The following is a 27,231-nucleotide window of genomic DNA, read 5'->3' on the forward strand; positions in this document are numbered from 1 at the left end:
ATTTGAAAAAAAAGTTTCTCTACATACCTATCGACCTGGAATGAAAACCTGGTCAGTTTCATGTTGTAAACTGAATTGGCAGGGTCATCTTCATCCATTCCTTGAGGTACTTTGATGCGAAGATTTTCTAGCTTTCTCTCACATAGTATGTGTTCCGGATGTAGCCTACATTTTAAAACATAGCAACAGTCATTGTGTAAAAGTAATAATGTTTACCTCAAATATAAATATTCTTCCATTTGTTTTCCATTCACGTAGCCATGTCACTGTTATTTCCATAAAAAAGAAAAAAAAGCAAATCATAGAGAACACCAAGATAACTAATTTTCCTTAGCTGAGCATACTATTATGTACCTATAGCATAATACTAAGAAAGTCAAGATTATAAGTTTGATTTCTTAGAAAAACTCTATTTTATATAAACAAATTGAATCCTAATATCATCAATGATCACTTCTATTTCACAAATGTGCACCAGTAGCAAAAAGGGCTATGCCTATATGGACAATTCATTCCAAATGCATAGATGCCCATGATAGCTACAGGAATAACTTCACACCCAAAGTCCTTAAAAACCATAAGTTAGGTGAATCAAGATCAATGAGTGAACAAATATCTACTGAGCATTTCAACTGATTCAATTATTTAATTTTTAATTTTTTTTTTAAATAAAGCTTTTTATTTACAAAACATGGGTAATTTTTCAACATTGACCCTTGCAAAACCTTCTGTTCTATAGTTTCCCCTCCTTCCCCCCAGCCCCTCTCCTAGTGGGCAAGTAGCCCAACACATGTTAAATGTTAAACCCAATATATGTATACATATATACAGTTATCTTGCTGCATAAGAAAAATCAGATCAAGAAGGAAAAAAAAACCAACCTGAGAAAGAAAACAAAATGCAAGCAAACAACAGAAAGAGTGAGAATGCTATGTTGTGTTCCACACTCAGTTTCCAAGGTCCTCTTTTCTGGGTATAAGTGGCTCTCTTCATCACTGAACAAGTGGAACTGGTTTGAATCATCTCATTGTTGAAAAGAGCCACGTCCATCGTAATTGATTGTCATATAATCTTGTTGTTGCCATGTATAATAATTTCCAGGTTCTGATCATTTCACTTAGCATCAGTTCATGTAAATCTTTCCAGGCCTCTCTGAAATCATCCTGCTGATCATTTCTTACAGAACAATAATATTCTATAACATTCATATACCATATTTTATTCAGAAATTCTCCAACTGATGGGCATCCTTTCAGTTTCCAGTTCCTTGCCACTATGAAAAGGGCTGCCACAAACATTTTTGCATTTGGAGCCTTTTCCCTCCTTTAGGATCTCTTTGGGAAATAATCCCAGTAGAAACACTGCTGGGTCAAAGGGTATGGATAGTTTAATAACTTTCTGAGCATAGTTACAAATTGCTCTCCAGACTGGTTGGATCCATTCACAACTCCACCAGCAATGTATCAGTGTCCCAGTTTTCCCTCATCCCCTCCAACATTCATCATTATCTTTTCCTGTCAACTCAGCCAACCTGACAGGTGTGTAATGGTATCTCAGAGTTGTCTTAATTTGATTTCTTTGATCAATAGTGATTTGGAGCACCTTTTTATATGACTAGAAACAGTTTCAATTTCTTCATCTGAAAATTGTCCATTCATATCCTTTGACCATTTATCAAATGAAGAATGACTTGATTTCTTATAAATTTGAGTCAATTCTCTTTGAATTTTAGAAATAAGGCCTTTATCAGAACTTTTGAATATAAAAATATTTTCCCAGTTTATTGCTTCCCTTCTAATCTTGTCTGCCTTAGTTTTGCTTGTACAAAAACGTTTTAACTTAATATAATTAAAATTATCTATTTTGTGATCAATAATGATCTCTAGTCCTTCTTTCCTTCCTCTTCCACAAATCTGAGAGGTAAACACTATCCCATGTTCTTCTAATTTGTTTACAATATCATTCTTTATGTCTAGATCATGAACCCATTTAGACCTTATCTTGGTATACGGTATTATATGTGGGTCAATGAATAGTTTCTGCCATACAAGTTTCCAATTTCCCCAGCAGTTTTTGTCAAATAGTGAATTCTTATCCCCAAAGCTGGGGTCTTTGGGATTGTCAAACACTAGATTGCAATAGATATTGACTATTTTATCTGAATCTAACCTATTCCACTGATCAACTAGTTTATTTCTTAGCCAGTACCAAATGGTTTTGATGACCTCTGCTTTATAATATATCAACTGATTCAATATTACTAGAAGTGCTATTAGTAACACAATAGTGAAAGTAGCAAAAGGCAAGTCTGGCCCAACTAAACAAAGTTGTTTTTTTTTTAAATACTAATAGCTTTTTATTTTTCAAAATGCATGCAAAGATAGTTATCAACATTCATCCCTGCAAAACCTTGTGTTCCAAATTTTTCTCACTCTCTCCTCCTTTCCCCCCTTCCCCTAAACAGTAAGCAATCCCATATAGATTAAACATTTTCAGCAAAGTTTTAAAATTACACTTTTGGGGTTATCAAACTCTGATCCAGCAATGTCTCTACTGGGTCTGTATCCCAAAAAAACTACCATGTGTGAAAAAATGTTTGTAAGCAGCCCTTTTTGTAGTGGCAAGGAACTAGCAATTGAGTGGATATCCATCAATTGGGGAATGGGTGAATAAATTATTGTATATAAATGTATTATAATGTTATAATTATAATTATAATAAGAAAGGATCAGCAACATAATTTCAGAAAGGCCAGGAGAAATTTATATGAACTGATGCAAAGTGAATAGAACCAAAAGAACATTGTACACAACTACAACAAGATTACATGATAATCAGCTCTGAAGGCCCTTTTCAACAAAGAGGTGATTCGGGCCAATTCCAACAGACTGTGATGCATCTGCATCCAGAAAGAGGTCTGTGGGGACTGAATGTGGATCACAACATAGTATTTCCACCTTTTTTTGCTTGCTTTTTTTCCCCTTCTTGACATGATTTTTCTTGTGCAGTATGATAATTGTGGAAATATATTTAAAAGAACTGCATATATTTAACCTATACTGGATTACTTACTGCAGGAGGGAGGGTGAAAGGAAAGAGAAAAATTTGCAACACAAGTTTTTTCAAGGGTGAATGTTGAAAATTATCTTTGCATGTATTTTGAAAATAAAAAGCTATTATTAAAAAAATTTTTATTAAAAAAATAAAATTACACTTTTTGTGTACTTACCAGAGGCTTTGAACCTACACTAAACATAAGCAACAATACAAAACAAAACCCAACAGGCTTTTTAGAATCTTCTGGCACTGAAAATGTAGGAACATATAAAAAGTCATATTTTAAAGTGCCTCAGTGGATCCCTGCAAGTTGTGTCCTTGGTGACTGTTTACTTTGCCCAACCTTAGTCCTGGCTCTGTAAAACATGATCTTACTATAATCTTATAATTATTATAAACTTATTATAATCTAGATGTACTTGAAAAAAAAAAGAGAATAATATGAGATCCTAGATGATTAAATGCTAAGTTTTATGGTTCTCACTACAAGATTTCCTGGATTGATTTTGGAATTTTCAAGCTCAAAGAGACCTCACAGATTCAGGAAAGGCTTTCACAAATGGAAACTGAGCTGAGTTTGAAGGAGTAGGATTTGAATAGGCAAAATAGCAATAACAGGGTACAAAAAGCAAAGGAAACATAAGCAAAAACCCAGTTGTGGAAATAAGTCTTTTGAGGTTTCACATCCATATTTGATTGAACAGTTTTACATAATGTACTTAGACTTCTGAACAATTTTAAAAAGCAACAATGTGCTAGGTAACTTCTTATTATATGTACCTGTGAAGAGGCAGCATTTTGTAAATCACTAGAAATCAAAGCAGTATGGTATGAAGGAAAGAACACTGTACTAGGAATGAGGATACCTGAGCAAGTCCCACAGCTCTACTACTAACTTCTAAGTAGCTTCTACTAAGTGGCCTAACTTTGGCTTTGGTTTCCTCATTTGTAAATAAGGAGGTTGGACGAGATTGCTTAGGTCTCATCCAGTCTTCCACCAGGGGAAGATGAAACCAGAGAAGAACAAATAAATGTGCCCATGTCCCCATTCAAATATTTTTCAATCCATTTGCTAAAGCAATTAAAGGACTGGGACAAGAAAACACAGTGTATCAACCCTCCCCACCAAGATGGTTTGCTTCCCATGGCACATTTCTCATCGATGACTCAAACCTAGCTAAGTCCATCTTGTGTATGTGTTGCAGAGATCAGAAATGTACCTCTCCATAAAGAGGTGAATGATCTATAAATATGCTCATCAACTTTGCCCAGATATAGATCATCAAAAATCCATTCAAAATCAGAGGAAATGTCAATGATTTTAAGTTCTAATGGCCACATGAAAATTAATTTCTCTGAATTTAGGATAATCATAAAAAAGATACCTGGACTATAGAAAATTTATATTTTGCTACTACTGTATTACCAACAGTACCTCTACAAAGCTAGAGGCAAAGCAACTAGTTCTCAACTGATTCAGAGTTTCCTTTCATTATCAACCTTAAAGAAGAGCTAATAGTATCTTAAGTGCTTAACAGTCCTAGAAGTTTAACCTCCTAAATGTTTCTGCACATGGAAACACACACACACACAAACATATTTCAATATTCCAAAAGATCTATAAGCTCAATAGTTTGGATCCTCCCTCTGACATGTCATAAGTATTCTGAGGAGATGGCTTCCTTAACCAATCAGTAAGCATGTATTATGCACCTACTATGTAACAGGTATTATACTAAGTGTTGGAGATACAGATACAAAAGTGAGACAGTCCCTGAAAGAAAAGAGCTTACATTCAAAAGTTCCATCTTAGACATGATGAATCTGAAATACTTATAATAAATTAAATTAAATTAATCTGACCCATCAGCATCAATGACTGGAATGTGCCTCTAGACTATGAAATCTTAATCCACTTACCTGAAATAGACATTTAAGTCAACAGCAATTGCAGAACCAGAACAGCTGATAACAACTACCACATCAAGCTCCTGAGACACCTTCATGGTAGTAAATGAAGATATATCAGTTAGCTGTTCATCACACGTTTCAGCCTGATGACGGGTTAGATCCATCTGAGCAAGATATGTACCATCTGCAGCATCAAAAATGTCTTTGGGCCTGGGTTAAAGAAAATATTTGCTCTAAATCTAATAAACTATTCAAAATATAAAATAGGATAAGATGAAACAGAGAAGAACAAATAAACATGCCCATGTCCCTATTCAGTGATAAAAGAAAAAGTATAAACTGAGACAGACAACAGGACAGTGACATGGAGAAATCTGATATATTGCTGACATTCTCTACTACTATTCAACTATCCAGAATTTTGTGGCATTTAAAAAAAAATCAGTTTGGATACAAGCAAGTATAATTAAAACATTAAAATCATTTCCAGAATTCACAAAGTAAACCACTAATTTGTGCAGGTAGAAAATATCATTTATGAAATTTTAATATAATTTTGCTAATAGCCTATAGATCTTCTGTAGAGTTCTCCCATGATGTTATCTCAAATACTTAAGAAAATAAACACCTTTCAGAATATTCTCTTTCCTTACTATTCAAATTATTTCCATTAACAAGGATACAAATCCAACCAGAACTATCCAAAACAAAAAGAAACCCTCTGCAAAGTTGTGAATCAGTTATCTTTTCCAAGACCTGTGGAGGTAAGGCCAGACTGAAGCAGTTGAGGGTTTTGACCTCAGTATCTCTCCCAGGAAATGCAACGTGTAGGACAACACATCTGTTGATGAGCAGCAATGATGAGGTGTTTTGAAATGACAGAATTTTTATATACAGTAAAGAAGAAATTCCTGAAAAACAGAAAGTTATTAATTAATCCTCACTTTCTAAGTTTAGTAACATTGTTTTTGTGAAAAAATAGAAGACAAAAACAAGACAAATTTCACAACAATTCTACTTAGGTCAGAAGTCTGATTCATATTTCACTCACTTGGAACAAATTAAATATCCTTATTCATCATGTCATTTTGGCAGAGAGAAAAGAGTACTGGTCTTGCAGTTAGGAACCTGAGTTTGAATCCTCCTCAAACATATGCTAGTTACATGACCCTCAATATGTCACCTAACCTTTGACCAACTAACAGTATGAGTTATAATAATAACACTTATCTTACTGAGTTGTGATATGTAAAATACTTAACTGAATTTAAAAGTGTCATATTAAATGTTCAGTATGAGTATTTTATGTGTTCATGCCTTTGGAGAAGATAATAGAGAGTAAAAAAAAGTGCTCTTTCCCTTTGCTAGCAACATGGCAGCAAGAGCTATTATAGCAACCCAGAAGCAATCATAGTATTACAGAACTGGTTTTAGATTTGGAAAGAATTTTAGATCAGGAACATCAATGTATTATTACCTTTAAACAATTATCTGTTAGTTGTCTTCATTAATCTTTCTGCTTATAAGAGGTCTCAAAGACCATGAATTTAAACAGCAGATGAGGTGTTACATATGAGAAAAAAAAGAGACCCAGAAAAGTGACTTATCCTGTAGCCCACAGACAATAAGCAGTGTAATTAAAATCTGAACCTGAGGGCAACATGGTACAATGGAAAGATCTGGGATGAAAAGACTAGGTTCAAATCCTCCTTTTCCTCAATTAGTTATAAACAAGGATGCTTTAAAATTTACAAAATGTTTTTCTCACAAAAACCTTATGTGGTGGGTCATATATCAATAACTCCATTTTACATGAGAGGAAAATAGGTCTCAGAGACATAAAATAATTTGTTGTGACCACAGTGTCAATGCCATGATTCAAACCCAAAAAAACTTAGCACTCTTGCTATTACATCAAAAAAATGCCTGGTTTAAGTATACTATTATCTGTTCTGAGCAGCAATCTATCTGGACCATCACTGGCCACTCTGCAGGCATTCTCTGAAGAGCCTCTCCCCCTGGTCCCACTCCCATTTACTTACAGCAGGGAGCACATTCATAACTGCAAAGTATAAAATGTCATGGTCATTTGTCATAAATTTACACGTGCATTGCTACAGAGCCAGTACATACTTACTAATGTTTTTATCTTCAATTAACTTTTTTAACATCTCCCCACTGCAGCTACATAATGTAGTAACATCACATTTTCCATCCTTTATCTTGAACTCATAGACAAACAGTTCATTATTATCACTGAGAGTCAGAAGTTTAGGCTTGTCTGTTGGTGGGTCACTGGGTTGGGAATTCTCCCAAACAAAGCTAAAAAAAAAATCATAGCATGCTGAGTTTATTTACTGAACAACAGTGTTAAGGGAAAGGCTGGAAAAAAGAGGAAGAAGGGCTATAAATAGATTCCTACTATTTAATTCTACTACTCATTTTTGAGAGATCAAGATAATGAAATAAATGGTATCCAGCAATGATACCACCATTAAAAATAAATCCATAATTTAAAAAAGTTTTAACATTTAAAAATAATGAAGTGATCTTATCTTCATTTGCTGAGTACCACATTCCCCAAAACACAGCATGAATGCTAAGACTGGATTCAGACTTTTAAAATGTTCCCTTGTTTCTCCATTAATAATGTTTTTATACAGAAATATGTTTAAAATGATTGCATGTATAATCTATATCAGATTGCTTGCTGTCTTGGGGAGAAGAAAGGGAAGGGAGAAAAATCTGAAATTCAAAATCTTATAAAAATGAATACAAAAACTATCTTTATATGTAATTGGAAAAAAATAAAATACTATCAAGAAAAATTTTTTTAGATATATACATTTTTATACAAATATTATATCCTTCATCTTCTCCAAGTTGACAAACTCTAGTGGGTTCTACTAAGTTAGAAAGGCTTAAAAAATGATTCTGTGAGAAAATCTGAAGTGTATAGATCTTGGATTAGTCACCTGGTGATGAATTTTTTTTGCCATATTGATTGGTTATTTAAAATATAGTTAAGTCATATATCTATATGGGTGGAAGCAATACTGGCTAATTCTCTGTGGATTAAAGAAGTAATGACATCCCCATGAAATAGTTGTTGCTACATTTGGATGAAAGTTTCATTATTACAAAATCTTATTCATAACCCCACTCTCTTTATAAGTCTTCATTAACCCTTCTCCTACTCTGAGAGAGTATTTTCTGCCACAATGCTATGTTTGTAAGGTCCTTTGTTCAATAGTTATTTCTCTTTCAATTAAATTGTAAGCTCCCAAATGGTTACAAGTTTCTTTGGTATCTTTCAAAGCACTTCGCATTTAGCACAAAAACAAATTCTTGTTAAAAGACTGAATGAAAAATCTGGACCGGAAACCAGATTCTCGTTAGCAGAACTGGGGATAAAGGAAATAAATGACCAAATGATTTGCCCAATCACAAAACAATCTCTTCTGGACTCTGCACAACTCTATGCCTCTTTATGAAGAAATGAAGTGACTGGTACTTACAGGGGAAAAGCAACAAGATGGTCATTAAATAGAATACATTTTGGCATTATGTAAAAGATGGAAACTGACTAATCTGGGGGAGTGGGGTGAAATAGAAAGCAACCTACCGCTTAAACCATTTAACATAATTGAAAATTATTTCGTATGTATTTAAAACTTTGTTCTCTGCTCGTATTTCATCGCGGTGCAGTGGCAACAGCCCAAGTTCTGGGCTAAGAGAACCACTAACTTCCACTAGAACATAAACTCCTTGAGGGCAGGGCCTCTTTTCCTAATTTGCATTTTCACTACTTGAGCAGTGCCTCGGTGTTAAATCAAGCTGTTAAATATAAATAAATAAGCTGTTAAATAAATAAATAAAATCTGTGCCACGGGGAGACTCTGCAGAGTGGCAAGAATCTCCGCAACCGTCTCAAAAAAAAAGGGCTCCACTCCACTCCCACTTCCCAAAAGGGAAAAAGGTTAGTGGCGAGCAAAGTGTGCGTGAGAGGGGGTAAACCGACGGGAATGGGCGGGGGCTTGGACGCCTACTATACCTTCGGCATGTGTTCTGGGCATTTAATCAATTAACAAGCATTTATTCGGCACCTACTGTGTACCAATTCCTACCCTCAAAAAAACTCCCATTCTTTTAGCCTGGTGGGAGCCTCGAACCAAGGCATCCTCAGGAGGGGCGTCGGGGCCAGGAGTCTAGAGGGAGGCCGGGAGACGGACCTAGGGTCCCCAACTTACTGCCGGAAGGGACCCGCGAGGCTGCAGCCGCGGCCGCCGCGGCCGCCAGGAGCTAATGACAGGAGCTGGAGGCTGCCCGAGGCCGTGAGGCTACCCAGCGCACCTTGCTCCCGGTGTAGCTGGGCCCGGGGCCCCAGCCCCGCTCTGGTCTCGGCGGGGACCGGCACCAACAACACGGGCAGCACCCTCTCCATAGCCCCGGTCGGAGAAGCCCTGGAGTCGCAGCCACTTCCGGCCCCCTCCGGCGCCGCCATGTTGCTACAGGAAGTCCCTTCCCCTTCAGTCAGTCAGCTGAGTGCCGCATGCCTCCCCGGAGTCTGGGCAGCCAGCCTAGCAAGATGAGCATGCGCAGTGGCGGAACAGGAGCCCTTTTAGACCCACCCACTTTTTTTTTTTTTTTTTTTTTTTTTTTTTTTTTTTGCGGTGGTGGTTTTTTGTTTTCGCGGAACGCAGGCTGAGGAGCCTAACAGAGATGGCTTTTAGCGCCGAACGCTCTCCTGGGACTCTAGCGCCCTGGGCCTTGTCAACAGAGGCCGTCAGGTGACTAGTCAGCTGACCTAGAGCAATGGTGTGATAGGCTGCTAGTTGACCTAGTAGTAGCTCAAGGGTTCTGGATTCAAATCCATTGTGACCCCGGGCAATTCCACAACTCGCCAGTCTCCAATTCTTAGTTTCTTAATTTGAAGGATGGGGATAAGACCTCCTAGCTCGCTTACTGGTGATCAGATAACTAAAAAAAAAAAAAAAATACGGGTTAAGTCGGAGTCATGGTGACTCCATTATTATTGTTAATTTTTTTTTATTTAAGCTTTTTAATTTTCAAAACACATTTTTCAACATTCACCCTTGCAAAACCTTGTGTTCCAATTCCCCCCTCCCCCCCCATCTCTTCCCCTAGATAATTAATCCAATATGTTAAACATGGCAAAAAAAAAAAATGTTAACGCTAATATTTACATGCAATTATCTTGCTGCACAAGAAAAATCAAATTTTAAAAATGAAGGAAAATAAACCGCAAGCAAACAACAAAATGAGTTGAAATGCTATGTTGTGGTCCACACCCTCTCTTCATCACAAGATCATTGGAACGGGCCTGGATCATCTCATTGTCCATCAGAGTTGATCGTCATATAATCTTGTTCATCTGCAGTTTTCTTGGCAAAGATACTGGAGTGGTTTTGCCATTTCCTTCTCCAGCTGATTTTACAGAGAAGGAAACTAAGGCAAACAGGGTCAGGTGACTTGCCCAGGATCACACAGCTAGTATCTGAGGCTAGATTTGAACTGCCTGACTGCAGGCCCTGTACTCTTATCCTCAGCACCACCTCGCTGCCCTAGATAACATGTAACACTGTCATTCTTAGCCGAAGTCACTACTGTAAAAGGAGCTGCTCTATGTGCGTGGGAGAGCACATTGCCAGGGCAGGAGTGAGACAAAATATCTAAAATACATTGTGGGGGAATTTTGTATGGAAAATGCCATCCACATCCAAAGAGAGAACTAGGGAGACTAAATGTGGATTGAAGCATACTATTTTCACCCTCCTCAATCTCCCTCCTCGTGGTTTTCCCCTTTTGTTCAGATTTTTTCTCTCCCAACATGACTCATATGGAAATATGTAAAAAATGAATATATGTATATAATCTAAAAATTAAGAAATTTTTAAAAGATAAAAAATTTAATAAAATTTTTTTATTAAAAATTTTTAAAAGATAGATTAAAAAAAGAAAAAAATTTAATCTACACCATTAAAAATGAATAAAATATATTGGAGGAGTGAGAACCAACCTTTTTTAATATGATAAATCCCTTTGGATCTGGTAAAGTCTAAAGATGCTTCTTCAGAATGTTAAAAGCATAAAATAAAATGCAGGTTCATACACATATTGGAGGGGATGTGGGAAAACTGGACATATACATTGTTGGTGGAGTTGTGAATGGATCCAACCCATTCTGGAGAGCATTTGGAAGTATGCTCAAAAAGTTATCAAACTGTGCCTACCCTTTGATCCAGCAGTGTTTCTGCTGGGCTTATATCCCAGAGATCTTAAAGGAGGGAAAGGGACCTGTATGTGCACGAATGTTTGTGGCAGCCCTCTTTGTAGTGGCCAGAAACTGGAAAATGAATGGATGCCCATCAGTTGGAGAATGGCTGAATAAATTGTGGTATATGAATATTATGGAATATTATTGTTCTGTAAGAAATGACCAACAGGATGATTTCAGAAAGGCCTGGAGAGACTTACACGAACTGATGCTGAGTGAAATGAGTAGAACCAGGAGATCATTATACACTTCAACAACAATACTATATGATGATCGATTCTGATAGACGTGGCTCTCTTCAACAATGAATTGATTCAAACCAGTTCTACTTGTCCAGTAATGAAGAGTCATCAACACCCAGAAAGAGAGCTATGGGAACTGAGTGTGGAATGCTACATAGCATTCTCACTCCTTCTGTTATTGTTTGCTAGCATTTTTGTTTTCCTTCTCAGGTTTTTTTCTTTCTTTCTAGATCCAATTTTTCTTGTGCAGCAAAATAACTGTATAAATATGTATACATGTATTAGACTTAACATATATTTTGACATATTTAACATGTATTAGACTACCTGCCATTTAGGGAAGGGGGTGGGGAGGAGGGGAAAATTTGGAACAGAAGATTTTGCAAGAGTCAGTGTTGAAAAAGCTATAATAATAATAATAAATGCAAGTGAAAAAAATGCAAATTCATAGATACCACTCACTCACCCCTGAAATCTATCTGTGGATTCTCCAGTTGAATAGCCCTTTTTCTAGGAGGTGAGAAAATAGGTTACACAAATAACCCTAATCCAAGATTAACAGAAGTGTTGCAGAGATGGTATGGGTAGAAGTGCAGAGTCATTGCAAATGGGTTTTCCTAAAGTCATGTAGGTTAGCATCAGAGCAGAAATTTGAACTCAGGTCCTCCTATTCCAAATCCTGTGATTTTTCTATTAAAATGTGGACTTAACAGAACCTGACATCTACTACTTGTATAATTTTGGGAAAGTAACCTGGATGGGCACAGTCTAGGTACTTTTGACTGTAAAATAAGGAGTTTCTAAGATTACTTTCAGCTCCATTTCTCTCTTGTTCTCATATTTCCTCTTTATTTGCTTTACCTAATAATAACTGTATGAAAGCACATTGTACTGACTTTTCTATATCCCCAACCACCCAATAACTCAGTTTGTGTTCTTCAATGAAGGCCATTTTCTGCCAAAATCAAAGACAATAGATAAATTGTTGCTATTAAGAAACACTGGCAGATTTAAAACTAAGTAGTTCAAGGATAACTCCCCGCCCCCCCCCCAAAAAAAGGCATGTTGAACAGAAGTCCTATACAAATGTCAAATTTAAAATGAAAGCAGGATAAAGTCTTTATAGAGAGTTGTCAGCAAATGTGAGGAGAAAGAAAAGCAAGCAAAGCAAATAAAGACAAAGGTTACAAGGATAATAAATCGGGTCAAAGAGTATTAGTTAGGAAAGTAGATGTTCCAGTTAGCTAGGATGGGAACAGCAGAGATATGGAGCAGCTTTCCCCATAATTTCCATTTCAGTTTCTAAGTGTTTATAAAAAAAAATTGTGTATTTACACGTGATGGATTCTCATATATAACATATATTACATCTGAGAATACATATTATACATAGATTATATAGACTATATTTTACATATTATACATATATTATATAGACATTTATATATTACAGAACCCACCCCAAATGTTCACATGAACTATGTGCCCAATCTGTATTAGAACATTCCAAGCATGTTTTGATCTGATTAACCCCTGTCAAACACACTGTAAATTGACTAACATAGTGATGTCATTTTGGTCCTCTTCGAGAAGAAAAGACAATCGTATATATGGCATATCATTCTATTGGGCTTCCCTAATTAAGTTAAATAAGATTAGCATAAATACACCAGCCTATGTCCTAACATTCAGGCTCTCCTGAGAGAATATTAGCAATGTAATGAGATGTGTTGTTCATTTGCAGATTTCCATTACTCTTCAAAGCATCCTCCAGCACTCTTCCCAGCATCAGAAGATTACATCAGCCAGCCAAGCAAGAGAAACTTCCATTTCACTCCATATAAATTTTTTCTTCCAGGTAGTTGAAAGGCAGTATAGTGTCAACTGCAGGGGTTCTCAAACTTTTTAAATAGGGGGCCAGTTTAGTGTCCCTCAGACTGTGGGAGGGCCGGACTATAGTAAAAACAAAAACTTTGTTTTGGGGCCTTTAAATAAAGAAGCTTTATAGCCCTGAGTGAGGGGGATAATAGTCCTCAGCTGCTGCATCTGGCCCGTGGGCTGTAGTTTGAGGACCCCTGGTGGAGATTGCAATGTCATTTATCACCATGACCCCTGAAGAATAAAAGTTATAGGTAACTCAGAAGACAACAGAGGTGTGTGGCTGGTATCAGGCTTCAGAATATTACAAACAATAACTTCAGCAGATGTCATAAGTATCTAAGAAATGTATTGTTGAGAAAGGATAGGTCATTAGTTCTGTAACAAAGGATAAAATAGATGGACACAAGTGCTTTACTGGTTCCTAAAGACTGATACAAGACATAAAAGGAAGGCCTTGAGACCATTGGATCTCTTTGGAAGATCTTTATGTACAGAATTATACAAGATGAAATATAAATGAGTTATGATACTCATACTTAATAAAACCAGAACCGGAGTAAAGAAGGAAGGAAGGAAAACCCTTTAAATAGATACTTTTTTTCAATTTGATTTTTCTTGTGCAGAAAGATAATTGTATAAATATGTATGCATGTATTGGATTTAACATATTTCTACCATGTATAACATATTGGACAATTTGTTATCTAGGAGGGGGTGGGGGGAAGTGGGGAAAATTGGAACATAAGATTTTGCAAGGGTTAATGTCAAAAAATTATCCATGCGTATGTTTTGAAAAATAAAAAGCTTTAATAAAAAGTAAATAGAGATAATTAGGTGTCATAGGATATTGTTATAGTCAGAAAGATGAACACAAATCTGGCCTTAGACACTGGATTTAACTTCCTGCCTCAGTTTCCTCATCTGTAAAAAGGAAATAATAATACCACCTATTTCCTAGGGTTAACAATTAGCAATTGTTATGACAACATGTTTTATAAACCTTAAAGCACAAAGTAAACGTTAGTTCTTGTTATTAGAAAAAGATATTTGGTGGAAAGTAGGGAGAAATTCTTCCCATTGTTTGTAAGAAAAAAAAAATACTTCAGGAGTCTAGGACCTATGGTATATATTCAACCATTTTACCCATTTCATGATTGTTAGGGGAAATGACCTCTCTCTGAAAGAAGACTAATACTTAAAGCCAAGGAAAAAGACAAGATGATCACGAGAAAAATACCTCATGTTTTTATTTGGCAGGACACTGCACTATTGAGAAAAACCCCTTTACTATTATTATATTCCCATTCATTGAACAAACAAACAAACAAAAAAACTATATCATTTATCCCTAGTAAAGATGTTTAGCAGAAGAAAAGAGAAAAAGCTATTTTGGAAATAGAGGTAGGGCTAAATATGGCCTTTAATCGAAGCAATATCTCAACACCCACTTGTTCCAATTTTATATGAGCACTTTAATTAAATCATGCACTGCCCAGACCTCCATTCCTGAAGGTTCTAAATTACTGTACTCATTAGGAGAAGAGTAAAGAAACCCAGGATCTCCATTGCATCTACTGAGGAAAATCAAAAAAGCCTTCATACAACTGTCAAGGACACAGCTCCTTCAGTGAATTTTCCCTTCTTCTACTTCAGCTCTAATAGACTGGTATGTAGGTGGGTTGGATAATTTTCCCCAACAAGTCAGGAGGTAGCCATGGGGGTGTAGCTGCAAAAACAAAAACAAAAAGAAAACCATCTGTGGACAGTCTTTGATCCACTAACTCAATTTCTGGTGCAACCATAAGAATCCTAAATATGGTTTACATAAACTTCTCATAAGGTTTTAAATTCTTGGGAGGCAAAAGTTAGGTCTTTAACACATATACTAAGTATATGGCAAAAGGCCTGCCAATTCAAGAAATCCCTTGGGAAGAGGGATGCCCATGATGAAGCATTTTTTCTTGTTAAGTTATAGTTTGGAGGACAATGGAAATAGAGTAAAACAAGAATTAGAAGAATGGAGATATTGTGCTGTGGAACTCTACTTCATTGTCAAGTGCCCCCACCCCATCTTAAAATCTGGAGAAATGAGAGTATGGAGGCAAATGGAATATAAACTGTGTTGAGGTTTAAATAAGGATTATTATATCACTTCATTCTCTACTTACTCCATTCTGGCTTCTAATTGCTGTACTATCTGTTTATCCACATAACGGCAGAAGAGGGAGAGGAGATTGCTGGGGACAATGAGTGGCTCTGCCAAAGAAGCTGTGGCCATATGGGATATCTCCCAGGCAATCAGAACCACCATGTCTGTCCTATAGAGGAAAGAAAGCTCTCAGTAAGGTAGGACTAATCAGAGCTTGGTATACTTGGGGAACAAACCAGGGACAAGCCTCTAAAACTCACTCAAAGAAATTTCAAAATTTTCAGGTGCCAACAGATACCTAAAGACCTGTGCCTACTCTTTTTTTTGAAGTTTCAATAGTATTTTATTTTTCCAACTACATATAAAGATAGTTTTCAACATTATCTCCTGTAATATTGAGTTTCAATTTTTTTTCCTTCTTTCCCTACCTCATGTACCCTTCCTTACCAAGATAGCAAGAAATCTGACATAGGTTACATGTGCACAATCATTTCAAATATATTTCCATATTAGTCATGTTGTGAAAGAAAAATCAGAACAAAACAGGAAAAAAGCAAATCACCACAACAGAAAGGTAAAAATAGTATGCTTCAATCCACATTGAGTCTCCATAGTTCTCTTTCTGGATACACATGGCATTCTCTCCCAAGTATACTGAAATTGTCTTCATCACCGTGATGCTGAGAAGAGCTAAGTCTGTAATAGATGATCGTCACATAATTTTGCTGTTTCTCTAGTTCTGCTCACTTCACTCAGCGTAGTTCATGTCTCTACAGGCTTTTCTGAAATAGCCTGCTCACCATTTCTTATAGAATAATAATGTTAAATTACATTTCTACACCATAACTTATTCAGACATTCCCCAATTGATGGGTATCCACTGAATTTCCAATTCCTTGCTACTACAAAAAGATGCCACTATAAACATTTTTGGACATGTGGGGCCTTTTCCTTCTTTTATAATCTCTGGGATACAGACCAGATAGTGACTCTCCTACCTACTCTTAGTATCTTGGTCTACTGCAACAAAAGACTTTTCTGAACAGAAGGGACCATTAGTTATCGCTATCCTTCAAGTACAAAGATAAGCTACCTTGACCTCATTCAGACTTCCTCTCTTCTTTACCCAGACTAGCGAATATAGGGGCAGGAAAAATCTTATCCAACCCACAACAAAGATAAGTGTTAAAGAAGCTGCTGTATCTGAATACTGTCTCACCAAGTTGCAAGATCATTGCTGCTGTGTTGCTTCAGGGAACAATTCAGGGACACCAGCTGTTCTCCATGGCTCAGAAGTGAATAGAGCAAAGAAATCCCAAACTATAAGAAATGGCGCAAAGACAAGAAATAACATTAGGTAGTCAATAGCTCCCTTTGCTTCCTTCATCTAACTCAAGGGAAGTTTTCTCTCTAATGAAATTTAACCTCTATGGAATAGTCAGGATTTTACATGAACTGAAGAAATTCTAGTCTTTTCCAAGATAATAATATTTTTACATTTATATTTTTATACATTTATATAGTGCATTGAAATTTATAAAGTACTTTACAAATATTTCATTTTATCTTCATAACCACCCTAGGAGGAAGGTGCTATTACTGGTTCCATTTTGCAAATGAGAGGATTTGAAGCAGAGTGCCTTGTGCAAGGTCACACTGCTAAGTAAGTGTGGCTGGAACATGGAGGTTTGTGAAAAGGACCTACAGGATATTTTATTATTCATAAATATCCAATTTGTGACTACTCCTGGGGCACTGAGGTGTCCCCTCAGTGGGGGATCTGGTCACCAAAATTAGAAATGACTTATGTTCAGGTAAGTCTCTCTAGCTTATAAGCTGTAATACCTGGTTCTGAAGGACTACAGTGATTGGCCGCTCTTGGGATCCAGGTTGTAGCACCATGAGCCCCTGAAGTCCTTGGAGAAGCTCACCAAAGGCCAAGAGATTTATGCACTTTCCCATGGGCTTGAACAGCATATGTAGGGCCTGTAGGTAAGGAGAAGACCAGATTTCAAAAGGCATTGTTCCATGACTAAAATTATTTAAACTTCTCCATTTTACTCCTTTTTTATCCTTCCTATTAGCTCTTTGTAGTTGGGTTATGCTGGCTACCATTCCTGACGTCTTTCAACTCAATTCTGTTATCATTTTGGCTCCTCCAGCCCTAAGACTACCTTCCACACCACCCCCACACCAAGCCTGTTTTTTCCATGATGCCTTAAAGGAAAGAAGAACCAGAGCTTACCACCTACAGGCATGACTTTCCTACCCAACTATTACAATTCTGTGTATATAGACATCATGGCACTATCACTGAGTGTCTTGACATGGCCCATCATAGAAGAATTTGTGTTCTTAACTCCTTGATTCATGAAAAGAACTAAACAGCATTGATGAATAATTACTGCTATCTTTTTTTTCCCCATAATATCCGGATAAAAATCCTTAGCACATGAAGTGAAGAATTGATGGGAGGTCATGGATAAGAATTATACCATATAAAGGCATGAATGAATTATGGTATATACCAAAGATGGGAACCATCAGGATGGCCATAAAAGACCAAGGAAATTATTCCTCCCACAGTTTTGATTCTATAAGTTGGTAATTTTGTATGACTCATGAATGATGTTATAAATATCCAAATGGCTTGTGGCAGAAAAAAAAAGGTTCCCCATCCATAGTCCTTACCATGGAAAAATACAGATCCATGGAAGTATCCCTCTAGAAAAACCCCCCAAAAGATAATATCATCACTGATCTCTGACAGGTTAGGCTCTCTGCCCAGTCCCACTGTACCTGATCAGCTGTATCCCTTCGAATAAGGAAGGGCAAGTGACTTGTGATTGATAGGACAAGGTGGACTGCCTGATCTCGTGGAAGAAGTAGTAGTAGCCGGGCTACAAGAACCTTTCCTTTCCTCACAGATAGCACTTGTAGAAGTCCATTTGCTGCCTCCCTGCAAATGAGATCACACAATTGAGAGCTAAATGGGACCTTAACAGCCATCTAATCCAAGTTCTTAATTTGACAGAAGAGCAAAATGGAGCTCTTAAATTACGTGACTTGCCCAAATTCTTAAGTACCAGAATGAGGATTCAGATCCAAGCACCTCAGGTTTGTAGAAATGATTGTCAAGAAGGATATTCTGGAGAAATGATCCAAGTATGGTTTCCCCCAGAATGGGACTATTACCTACTCTTTTTAATTTTATTAAAACTTTTTATTTACAAAACATATGCATGGGTAATTTTTCAACATTGACCCTTACAAAACCTTCTATTCCAACTTTTCCCCTCCTTCCCCTCATGCCCTCTCCTAGACGGCAGGTAGTCCAATACATATTAAACATGTTAAAACATATGTTAAATCCAATATCTATCTATATTTATACAGTTATCTTGCTGCACAAGAAAAATCGGGTAAAGAAGGAAAAAAAACTGAGAAAGAAAACAAAATGCAAGCAAACATAAACAGAAAAAGTGAAGATGCTATATTGTACTCCACACTCAGTTCCCACAGGTCCCTCTCGGGGTATATATGGCTTTCTTCATTACTGCACAAGTGGAGCTGATTTGAATCATCTCATTGTTGAATAGAGCTCAGTCCATCAGAATTGTAGGTAATATTCTTAACTATCCCATAAGTCCTAGGGTGAATGAGTAGGGGGTCAAATGTACTCACTCTGAATTGTCCTCATCACCTGTCTTCAAGGCCTGGTAGATCTTCTCTAGCTGTTTACTCTGCAGCTCATAGAAATAGGACTTGGCTAGTTTACCCTTCTGATTCTCCTCCAATTTAAGCAGCTGAAGGAACATCTGGAAAGAAGGGGTAATATAAATCCCTGAATACTCCTATCCTGCAGGTAAACTTCCCTCCCCAAATTTCCATACATACTAGCATGAGTGGAGGTATGACTACTAGAAAAAAATCATAGATGGATCTCTATACTTTATTAGGAAGGGAGATTTTTAGGCTGAGGTGGGCTAGAACATGAAATCAGTGAAAAGGAAGATTCAAAGATTTAGAAATATCTGGTGGAGGATTTGTTTGAAGCGCATAGCTTCATCTCTCAGGAGCTGGTAAAGAGCTAAACAAGCACTCTTACCTTCTCAATCCGATATAGTACTTGAAGTTTCTGATTATATATAGCTGTGTCCTGAGGAGAAAAAGATATTGGCTACTGATCTGATTTCCAGAAATTAAAAAGTCTAGGATCTTAAGTAAAGTCTGAATAAAAAGCTCAATTTTAGGGTTTGGCCTGACTTTTTAATTCAACTTAAGGAACTAATACTAAGATTTGCCTAATATTAAAATAAGCAAAAGGAGAAGCTATAAGTACACAACAAGCCTACCTGCTCCTGTGAACCATGGGGCACTGCATCAATGGCCCTTCGAGGACTGAAACAAGTAGATACAGCCACCTGCCCTAGGGAACCTTCAATTCGAACCACTGGGAAAAAAACAAACAAGATGATACCTAACCACTGCCCACTCCCCCAGTAAACTTGAAAGTATACCCTTGCCAATATGGCAAGTTCTACTCCTACCTGATTCATAGTCCTCTGCCTTCTGAATGTAAGGGGTCACCAATTTAGGTGATTCTAGCCTGTTCCTTCGACCAAGCAGTTCCTCGTCTGCCTGTTTTCTTTCTAGCCTTTGGTAATATTCCTGAGAGCAAGGGGAGTGCAGGAAGAACATACAGAAGGATGGGAAGGAAAACAAAGACACAGGACTATGTTCCATGTCTGACTGGGAAGCAAGTGGGTCAAAACATTTCTTTATACCCTATTCCAAAGAGGGAGGATTCCTTTTAGCATGAAAAATGAAAATGGGCAAGAGAAGTGGAAAGTGAGAAGCAAATCAAGACCTAGAAATAATTCAGAATAAATAGGAATGGGAAAAATATAGGGTTTTTGGTTTTGAGGTTAGGGAAATGAGAGGAGACAGTATAATAATTTTGGGCAAAAAGATGGCCGGAATACCATTTGCCTGGGAGAAAAAAGGAGGGGTATCATTGTTTGCCACTACCTAACAGGTCACAGAGTACCAAAAAGTGATTCAATTTTGTAAAAAGAGACTCTTCCTTAGCCAACCCTAAAAGGTCTGAGCATTGGTAGAGATCACGTTCCAAAATTCAGCTTTGGGAATTTTGATTTGACACCTTCTGACCTTCATTTACTTATAAACTAAGTCAACTTAGAGGGATGAAGGTCCTGTTGCATTTTTTGTACAGTGAATTGAAAGATTATCAATCAAAAATGCATTAATTATATGTTTTAAGGCAGGAATTCTCAACCTTTTTTTTTTTAAGTATCATGAATGATACTATGTATGTATCATGATGAAACCTATGGAAACCTCAGAATAATGTTTTTAAATAAATTGGGGTTACAAAAGAAACCAATTATATTAAAATATAGTATATAGAAATGAAGATTATGATAATATGATATAATGGTGATTCCAACAACTATGGTCACTGTGAAGTAGTAATGAACAGCAATAATATTTCAAGACATCTATAATAACTATAATATATGAAAAGACCTCTGATTTCTATTGCTCACAAAATTACAGGTGCTACTAATAAGACTAGCTTGTTGCTTACCCTTGTGATCAGATAAAATGCTAAATTTCAGGTAGAGGTTAGTGAAAATAAAAATGTAATTTTTTTCCTCATCCAAGTTTACAGAGCCCTGGTTAAAAATTTCTGCTACGAGGAAACAAGATCATATCCAAGTTAGTACCATGAAGACAGGGCTCCACCTGTTTAATCCTTACTTCAGAGGATCATAGATTTAGAGCTAGCAGAACTTTAGAAGGTGATCCAGTCCAATCCTTAATTTTATATATGCAGAAAGTGAAGCCCAGAAAGGAGCCTTGTGACTTGCTCAATAACACAAATAAGTGGAAAAACCAGGACATGAATCTGGATCTCTTCCATCTACAAATCTAACATTCTTGCCACTGCAACTCCACTCCTACACAATTAGGCAGCTTACCTGGTAATAGTAATCATCCAGCTGAGGGTTCTCACTTTGCAGCTGGACCATCTGTACCTTGATCACCCAGTCTTTCTCCCTTTGATTCATGAGACCAGCATAGGGATCTGGCTTCTGGGACCACAGTTTCCCAACACGGGAACTTTAAATGAGGAAGAGCATTCTTTTGATGTCTGGACCTCTCTTAGCCCCCTCACTCTCCCAAAAGAGAGGCTGGGAAGGGAGTAGGAACTCACTGGGAAGGATGGGGGCAGGGACAGGGATGACAAAGGTGGGAGAGCCCAATTCATGCAGACATTCTGGGTCCATATTACCCCGCAGAGGGGGAACTGCCCACATCCAAATCTCTCATTCCTGTATTCTGCCTATGTTACCTCTGGTGTTTAGGACCACACCGTTGTTCTTGCTGCTGCTTCTGTAAGATCCGCTGGTGCTGGGGATGCAGCTGGGTCCTATGACTGGGAAGGCTACAAAGAAAACTCAGATAAGGTAGCAAGCCAGTTCTTAGCAGCTACTTTATGGTGGTATTTACCAGAACTTCCTTCAAGACAAAGGATCTTATCACAACATAGTATTTTCACCTTTATTCATTTTGTTATTGTTTGCTTGCTTCCTTTTTTTTTTTTAATCTCATTTTTTTCTTTTTTGATCTGATTTTTCTTGTGCAGCATTATACATGTGGAAATAGGTTTAGAAAAATTGCACATGTTTAATCTATACTGGAGTACTTGCTATCTAGAGGAGAGGAATGCGGAAAAGGAGGGAGAAAAATTTGGATGAATGTTGAAAACTATCTTTGCATGTATTTTGAAAAATAAAAAGTTATTTTTAAAAAAAGATAAACTATTTTAATTTGGGGTCTGTGAACTTTTTTTTTTTCTTTAACATTTTACCAACTATTTCAATGTGATTGGTTTTTTTTTTAATCCTCTGTATTTTTGCATTATAAAAACATTATTACGGGATCAGGTCTATAGCTTTACCAGAGTGGTACAGAGGTCCAAGACACAAATAAAGTTAAGCACCCCTGCTTTCAGGGGACCTCTGTAAAGAGACACTCTTTAAAATGGGATTTTAAAAAATTCCAGAGTCCCAGCTGAACTCCCTTCCTACTTGAACCTATCCCAGTCTTAAAGAGGGAGATACAAGAGAAGGAGAATGTGTGTGTGTGTGTGCACAATACACTAGATCAAAAACACAGACATACACATACACATAATTGGGATTCAGGAAACCCAAGTCTAAACTCCAGCTCTCACATGCACATAATTGGGATTCAGGAAACCCAAGTCTAAACCCCAGCTCTGCCAACAATTAGCCATGTAAACTTAGACAAACTAATTTCTCTGAGCTTCAAAAAGTAAGGGATTCAGAAAAGATTCCCAAAGCTACTTTCTAGCTTTAATTTTGATTCTTTTTTCAAAGGATACAATGGTCTTAACTACAACTAATACCCCTAAGAATTAGTCATGGGAAGGACACATCCAAAGTTCTGGCAATCTCCAAAATCTAAAGTACCTGAGTCTTAGGGGCCTCGATGTTGGTAAAGTGTAGAAGAGAGATGGGTCTGGTGAGGACAGCTGAAGTCCAAAATGTCGTGCTGGGGAACTGGCACTTGGGAGTGTAGACCGGAAAGAAATTGGAGAAAAATAATCCATTGTCTGAGGAAAGATTTAAAGACTTAGGAAATAAGGGCCTTATTTGACCACATACTTCCATTTCAAGTCTCCCAACCTTTCTCCTATTCACATCATCCCTTAAGTAGTTTTTTTTTTTGTTTTGTTTTGTTTTTTTTTTTGGTTGTTCTTGTTTTTAAATTTGCAGACCATCCTCATGGACTTCTTTTTCCTGGGAAGTGTATATCTTCCTAAGATTTTATATCTCAAACAGCATTTCCTCCTGGAAATTTATACACCCTTTTAATATATTTATATTTATAAATTCCCCCGGAAATTTATACATCATTAAAAAAAACTCAAGGAAATTAAGAGAAAAAACACTACCAGGAAAATATTCCACCTGCCATTTTACTCATTTTTTTGGTGTGTAAGTGAAATAAAGTTTTGATAGTCATTTCTAGATTAATAGTCCTAAACACTACTATAACAAATTCACCAGCATAAGATGTTCCATTCATACTGTTATTTCCTTTTCTTCTTGTTAACCTCAGTGAGTCAGCGCTTGCATATGTCCCTTCCATATGACTTCCCGGTTTCAGGATCCTTTTTCTTCCCCCTTCTTTATCCAACAAGAGTGAGCTTACTTCTTTCACTTCCTTTCTTTCTTTCTCTACCCCTTTGTTTGTCATATCATCTGCTTTATCATTTGTTCAGCACCGCTGAAAGGTTATTGCTTCTCTGGCCTCTTTCCTCTATTGTTCTCCAGATATTTCTGTCAGGTCCCCAACCTCTTAGACAATAATATTCCTAAGATATTATCCCAATAACCTAATTGAAGAAGTCTCCCCTTCTACTATTGAATCTAATGCTATTAAATTCAAGGAATGAATAAGACATAGAAAGAAATTAGAACTAGGATTGTCTCTCACTACTTTATTTCAATTCTTACACCTCACTGCAAAGTTAGCTCATTATAGTGATAAACAACTGGGAATAGAATAGAATAATATCTATCTCTGTATACCCATTGGTGTGTCACCCATTTTAACTATTATTCTCCAGACCAAGGATCATAGGAGACTCAGTGCTACAGAAATAGGGAGCAGCTAGCTGAACATGTTTTAGGATTTCATTCTTTCAGGCACTCAGCCAACTCTTTCATGAGGTTGAGAATGTAGCTAACTTACCTGACACAGAAAGTGTAAGGATACTGGAGACATTCCAAGCATATTGGAGGCCTTAAGTTTTGAAGAGCTCTTGAGTCCTCTCTACAATAAGAATAAAACCTACTCTTATTTGGGACCTTTATGTCATCTTCTGCAAAGGCCTACCTCATTTCCTCAGGATGTGAAAAGGCTAGCCAGACATTCATTGCTCCCACCAGTTTTATTCATATTAAGTTCATTTCAAAAAGAATCATCCTCCCTCCTCTAAGAGAACAACTTGGGTAATTCCCTCGAATAAAAAGACTTCAGATTGATCTAGGTTTTATCCTTCTAATCAGGGAACAAGATGAGAAATGCAAAGACAGGCTTAAAGAAATTTAGATTTTCTGTAGAATTAAAAGAGCCTCATTTCCTTTTTGGGAAATCCATGCCATCTTTCTCCTATTTTTTTCTCCTGTTTTTTTTTTTTTTTGGTTGTTCTTGTTTTTAAATTTGCAGAAAGCAAATTTACAGAAAGCAAAACAAGCCACAAAAATGGATCAGAGAGAAGGGCGATAAGAAGGCCAAAATTAAGTAGAAATAGTTTCTTATGCCCCTAAGCAAAATATTATTACTACAATTCAGGACAATATTTGAGGCCAATGAGAAAATTAACAGAAAAATGAGAGTGAGAGAGATGGGAGTGTGGGAGAACACAAGATCCTTTCCCCTATTAGCACCTGGGCAGTATGAATAGCACTGAGTACTGCTGGATCTCCCAAATCATTCTCTTCCTCTTCTTCCTCTTCTTCGGTGCCCTCTTCCTCCTGGGTTCTGCTAGCCTTCTCAGGGATCTGGAGACCAACAGGTTTGCCTGGTCCTTCCTCCATTAAGTTTGAGTCTAGAGAAAGGGCAACCCAGAGCTCTGATTGAGGAAGGTCATTATATCCCAGCCTAAATAAATTACTTTCTAGCTATCCCCACCACAGCTTGCTTCTGACCCTAATCTATCCTTAACATCCTAATACACAAAATACTTTGCATTATGCACTTCTTCTGAATGTCCCATGCATATAAACAAGCCCTTAAAATATACGATCTTAAAATACTTATCTTGAATACTTAACTATCTTAAAATACACTAAACCTGACTCAAACATTTTTATTGTCTTCTTTCTAAATAAGAACCCTCAGTCATCTCTTCCCCACACCTAAAAAACCTTGATGTTGCCTTTATAATTGGGTATCAGTTCCAGCTGCCCTAACAATCCTTTTCCTCCTACTGTGTTCCTATATTCCTCGACTCCCAGCTTTTCATCTTGACATTATGTGTCTCCCCAGCATACCTGTGTTACAATCCATTTTGTCAAATGGGTCGACTGCTTCAACTGCTGTCTCTTCCACAAGCAGACTCTCATTTTCCAAAAAGTAATCCTTTAAGACCTATGACAGGGGAGACCCTTAGGGACATCCTTCTTCCACAGAAGGTTAAATTAAACCCTCACCCAGTGGGAAAAGACTCAGGTCCCAGCCAGGAGAGATGCCAGGCTGAGAGGAAGCAGTTGCTTAACACGCTAAAAAGGCAACTCTTTTACCTTTGCCTAAGAGAAACTTAAGTCTCTGTGGACCATTAACATATCCCTAGGGCAGAAGGAAAAGAAAGAACTACCATGGTCCTGGAGTCAGGAGAATCTGGGTTCAGATTTGAGGAGGGAGAGGATGGGGAAAAGATGGTTAATTAGAATAGATAAGCTTTATACTCCAACCTTCTAACTCAAGGTTGCCTTAGGAAATGGACCTTTGAGTAAATTTATATACAGAACTCTTAGACTAGAAAATTCTCTCTACCAATATAGATCATCACCTTTTCTGTAATTTAGAAAGTGAGAGCACCTAGAGCACCAAAACATTAGGTGATGTGCTCAGGGTCTGTCAGAAGCAGAATTTATGCCTGGGCCTTCCTGGCTCTGAGGGCAACTCTGTCCACTATAGCTCTCACCAACCCAAGGTATCCTGAGAAGGTAGTAGAGGAAGGAGAAGGTGGTGCTGAATGAAGCCACTGGCACTTCTCTGCTGGTACAAGAAGAAGCAGTGAAACCGTTATCAATGAGAAAAAATTAAGAGAGATTTTATTCTGCCCTTCGCACTTACAGCCTGGCTGTCAGTGAGAGCCTGGCCACATCCAGCCATGGCAACACCTGTTGTGGGGCAGAGCCGCTTTGGCTCCCAGCTTTTTAAAGGTTCCCAATCCCACATTCTGTTCTCTCCTTAAAGAAACAGCACTCCCTGCTCATGGGATTTTGGTAGGAACGTAGGAACGTAATTAGGGGATGATGAATACCTTGTAACAGGAAATAGGGGAAAAGCTTGAATGACTGAAAATGGGGTGTCCTGAGAATAAGAGGTCTCTAGAACCTTTGGGGTCATAGGATTTAGATTAGAAGGAATTATGGAGATTATCTAATCTTCAGCAAGATTTAAGTGATTTGGGATGGTGAGAAGCAAAGCAGAGCCTAGATCTTTTAACTCTAAATCCTGCATTCTTCAATTATATTAGAAGCTACACACCAAAGTCTATGCTTGTTTGGAACTAGATAGGAAGGAAGAATTTGTAGTTCCCTCTATTCTTGGTACCTCAGAGAATGAGAGCCATTTTTGAAGGAAGAAAAATTATAGATGCATTGAGACAATTCAGCAAATAGAATTGTGAGGAGGAACTGTTCCTGACCTTAGCAATGGTGGAACCATCTGGGAAAGAAAAAAACAACAACAACAACAACAAAAAAAAAAAAACAAGCAGGAGGACCACCTGAAGACAATCTACTTTTTTTAAACTGCTTTTTCTTGTGACCACAAGCTTTGCACTCAGCTGAAATTCCACACATTACTATTTTTTTTCTACGGCAGGATATAAAATGAGATTT

General features: G+C 37.3%; 2 protein-coding genes across 2 annotated transcripts in view; both read right to left on the reverse strand.

Moving 5' to 3' along the window:
• Nucleotides 1–9,543, reverse strand: part of SPG11 (SPG11 vesicle trafficking associated, spatacsin) — a 72,967-nt gene extending 63,424 nt beyond the window's left edge. Inside the window, exons 1-5 of the mRNA XM_031952224.1 lie at nt 9,219–9,543; nt 7,106–7,290; nt 5,652–5,879; nt 4,978–5,170; nt 28–165 (exon numbers count right to left, since the gene is read on the reverse strand). Of these exons, the coding sequence (XP_031808084.1) occupies nt 28–165; nt 4,978–5,170; nt 5,652–5,879; nt 7,106–7,290; nt 9,219–9,472 (998 nt within the window). The 5' untranslated portion in view covers nt 9,473–9,543. The remainder of the gene's footprint in view (nt 1–27; nt 166–4,977; nt 5,171–5,651; nt 5,880–7,105; nt 7,291–9,218) is intronic.
• A 5,068-nt stretch (nt 9,544–14,611) lies between these two features.
• Nucleotides 14,612–26,529, reverse strand: PATL2 (PAT1 homolog 2). The gene is made up of 16 exons (XM_023500754.2): nt 26,459–26,529; nt 25,654–25,750; nt 25,048–25,208; nt 24,350–24,430; nt 23,062–23,204; nt 21,918–22,010; nt 21,544–21,685; nt 20,089–20,209; nt 19,894–19,991; nt 19,647–19,697; nt 19,223–19,356; nt 18,338–18,497; nt 17,384–17,524; nt 16,758–16,858; nt 15,558–15,707; nt 14,612–15,115 (listed from the first exon to the last, which is right to left on the reverse strand). Exons 1-16 carry the CDS (start codon nt 26,495–26,497, stop codon nt 15,091–15,093), a joined length of 1,737 nt encoding a protein of 578 aa, XP_023356522.1. The 5' UTR covers nt 26,498–26,529; the 3' UTR covers nt 14,612–15,090.
• Between the last annotated feature and the right edge of the window lie 702 nt (nt 26,530–27,231).

The sequence above is a fragment of the Sarcophilus harrisii genome, chromosome 2 (assembly GCF_902635505.1).
Source record: "Sarcophilus harrisii chromosome 2, mSarHar1.11, whole genome shotgun sequence".
NCBI classification, from domain to species: Eukaryota; Metazoa; Chordata; class Mammalia; order Dasyuromorphia; family Dasyuridae; genus Sarcophilus; species Sarcophilus harrisii.